Source organism: Mus caroli, chromosome 5 (genome assembly GCF_900094665.2).
Source record: "Mus caroli chromosome 5, CAROLI_EIJ_v1.1, whole genome shotgun sequence".
NCBI classification, from domain to species: Eukaryota; Metazoa; Chordata; class Mammalia; order Rodentia; family Muridae; genus Mus; species Mus caroli.
The window spans coordinates 79,636,510-79,640,446 of NC_034574.1; the positions used below are offsets into that span (position 1 = coordinate 79,636,510).

At 35.2% G+C, this 3,937-nt stretch overlaps 1 protein-coding gene across 1 annotated transcript in view; it reads right to left on the minus strand.

The window, feature by feature from the left end:
* Window positions 1–3,937, minus strand: part of LOC110295242 (transmembrane protease serine 11F) — an 83,177-nt gene that overhangs the window by 21,762 nt on the left and 57,478 nt on the right. Inside the window, exon 5 of the mRNA XM_021163730.1 lies at window positions 226–293. Within this exon, the coding sequence (XP_021019389.1) occupies window positions 226–293 (68 nt within the window). The remainder of the gene's footprint in view (window positions 1–225; window positions 294–3,937) is intronic.

The window sequence follows — 3,937 nt, forward strand, 5'->3', positions numbered from 1 at the left end:
ACGCCAAGGTATTTTATATTATTTGTGACTATTGAGAAGGGTGTTGTTTCCCTAACTTCTTTCTCAGCCTGTTTATCCTTTGCGTACAGAAAGGCCATTGACTTGTTGGTTGCTTTAGTTTTATGGAAACTCTTTGCTACAGTGATTCTGACGGTGAGCATCTGTGTTAATGAAATGTGGCACTTTAATGGTACTGGCTTGAAATTACAGATCAGGTCTACATACCTTATCTTGATAACATGGGACTTGATAAATCTACCCACTCCAGAAGAACGTCGGAATATCTTGGACATCTAATACAAAAAACAATTAAAAATGTTAGTCCTAAGAGACATGTTATTCCTTACGAATAAAGAGATTTTTGGTAAAGACCAGGTTTTTACATGATTTTCACATGGTGCATACTGGTTTTCCACTGTGTGAAGAATAAACCTGTGTTTGAATTCTTGTAGGACTGAACAACTTTTCCAAAATGACCAAATTTACTGTTCCTTTGTAAAATGGGTGACTATGATATCTGCCTCACAGAGTTGATCTGGGAATTGGAAGGATGGATCAGTGGCTGAGAACACTCTCACTGAAATCATAAGAATAAGGATATGGATTCCAGTACTCCAGAGATAACCCAAGCTTTCATTCCAGTTCTGGCAGAGAGAGGTACAGAGCCAGGAAGATTATCTGAACTTGCTTGCTGCTTTAAGCTAGCCCTTAAAGCAAGCATTCCAGGTTCAAAGAGAAACAATGTCATTTTATGTGATGCCATCCTCTAGCCCTGTGTGTTCACAGACAGGTGTCTACATGCACTCACATAGACCTATATATATGCATACAAAGCATATGCATACAAAAATATAGATTTATTAAAAAGTAAGTACATATGCATATGTATGTGTGTGCGTATATATATGTAATGTATTTGATGCTGAGCAAACTACTTACAAAATAATTTTAATCATAATTTTCAAATGAATTAATGTATGTGATATTTTTAAGACATCATCACTCAGTTCAAAAAAAAAAAAAGAGCCTGGAAGCCTATTTGCTACGTCCTACATCCTCATGGTCTCTAGTCCACTACTGATGCCCAATTTGTTGACTTTGCTTACTGTATCACTTGGCCATCTGAATAACGATAACACCATGTCTGGAAATCTGACACCTCATTGTGAGTCATCTCTCTGAGACATGCAGGGCTAAGCATCTAATACTGGTAATCTGTTTCACCACACTTCATATCATGAGGATGACATTCCTCAATCTTTCTTCCCAGCCTGAACCTGTGGAGGATTTGAGACATTCAGGGAACTTATTTCCTAAAGAGTCCTGATTGCCTAAAAGGAGTCATGCTGAAACTTACCATGGAAGAGTATTTGAAAATTCAGAAAATACAGGTCAGTGATTAATGAAGTAAAGTCTACTTATAAGCTTATTCTTACAGCACCCCACCCCAAATTACTATACTGTCTGGGAACAAGGAACTCTGTGTTCCTGCTTTGTATGTTTACTTCCTCTTCTTGATTCTACCAATCTAATACAATGCTCAGAAGATTCTATCTTCTAAATATCTAACCTATTTTCCTTGTTTTGACCTAGTCATCTCCTAATTAATCCATTAGTCATGGACTAATGTCATCTCTCCGGAACTCTGTGTTATACGAACCTTCAGGTTCCACAGTGCTCCCCTCACAATGAAAGCAGAGTTGGTATCTATAAATAGAAAGCTGTGTGTTTTACACTCTTGCTTCTAGCCAGTATCTCCCTCAGAGTAAGCACTTTGATCTTCCTCATTCGTTGGACCCATCCTCACTCTGCCGTCACTTGAAAGTCATCTCTGCCTGTCTTTGATTTTATCATAGAAAATATGAACATGCACACCTAGTTCATAAGTTGACTACCATGAAGTATCTACCAATAAATGAATGCAAAAAAACCCTGTATTGTGGAATAAATGAACAACGGATTTTGTCCAATAAATGAATGGAAAAAAAACCTATATTGTGTTATAAATGCACAGGAAGAATGCAGCTATGTTTTCAGGAAAATATACAAAGCTAGAAAAAGAGTAATGTAAGAAAAATAAGCTAGACTCAGAAAGACAAATATTGCATTCTTTTTCATATGTGAATTGAAGATTTTACATATAAATATACAAATAAATAATAGTGTAAGCATCTGGGGAAAGCAAGGATACAAGGTGGGAGGCGAGAGCAGGATAAAAAAGAAGATACTGGACGTGAATGTGGTCAAGGTGCATGATAAGTGTGAATGCAAATGTATTTCTAAACCCAATCACTGTGTACACACATATATCCCAACAATTCTTTAATTTAAAAGGGACTGGACAAATAGTTCAGCCACTAAAGGCTACACTCACAACCAAACCACCAAAAATGTTTGCAAAGTTTGTATGGAATTACCCGAGATACAATTCAAATAGTTAGTATAAACTCAATGATAGTAATAGGTTTATGAGAAGAAAATTCAAAATAAAACAAGAATAGCCATTTATTTTTATAGAAAAATAAACTATTTTCTTGGAAGCCATTGTTGTCATTTTCTGAAGAAATTGAATTCTCATTGATATTCTTCCATCGGGAAGTCAATAATGTGACATCTAGTCCAAATTATTAATTCTACCCTTAAGTTTCTATGGTACAATACTAATAACTTTGCTAGTGATTATTCCACTTAAAATGTAGTATCTAAATGGATTATAAAATTATTCATTCACCTTAAAACAAGATCATAATTGCCTTTCTTAGCTTTAACTTTAACACCAAAAAGCAAAACATGCTTGCAGCAGTGCTACTCTAAGTAGGCTGGTGGCTGCTCAGTTTCTCTTGGGGCAAGACTGTGCTTTTAATCTTTTCTCCTCTACCAAGAAAACTGCATAGAAACTAAGTTCTCAAGATCAACTACAAGCTGGAGAATACTCTTTGAAATCTGCCTATGAAACTAAGACAAGTAGAACAGGTACCTTTCTATTATAAGGGTGGTGATGGAACAGTAGAGAGAGAATACATGATGGAATAGTCCACACTGGGAAATCTTCCTGCTGACCCTAATTGTCTTCCTCTGGTATCCAAAATCCTGATTATTCAAATCACACAAATAGCAGCTACACACCAACATAGGCATGTGCACCCATGCAGAACTTAAAAATAAAGTACTAGGATTCAAATTTTTAAAGTACTTATTAATTTATTCTTTTAAAAGCCAAGGAATCCAGTTAGTTCTGAGGACCTTGGGGATTCAAAGTGAAGGATGGATATGATGAAGATATATTGTACATGTATGTAAAATTATTTTTAAAGGATTAAACTAAAAATTAGTAATATCTTTAAAGAAACAATTTCAAGTGTTACTGAAATACATCAAAGTCATAAATGCATTAGTTATTTCTGCACAGGCTTGTACATTTGCATCAAGTTAAATAAAAAACCAATACAAAAAGTGTGTGTGTGTGTGTGTGTGTGTGTGTGTGTGCACGTTGGACACATACAAGCAAAATTCAAGATTCGTCAAGATAAAGCTGAAGAAGATTATAATCCTAGATGTATTAGAAGTAGTAGATGTACCTTCTGAAAAATATATCTGAATCCAGAAATATGTGAATATGATTTAACTAAGCTGTAGATCTTAACATGAGAGAACCGAAGATGGACTGCTTTGAGAGATGTTGAATCTTATAGTTTTTTTGTTTTTTTTTTTAAGTATCCTCAAAATGAAATATTATAGACACATAAAGACTATGTGAAGATGGGGATTAGAGATTTGATTATTTGTAAGCAACAGGTTAAGGGATGTATGGGGTAGCCAGAAGCTAAAATAGATGGGAAGGCATCACTTGCCTTAGCTTTCCCAGACACGACTGTTTTTTCCTTTTCCTTTTCCTTTTTTCCTTTTCCTTTTCCTTTCCTTTCCTTTCCTTTCCTTT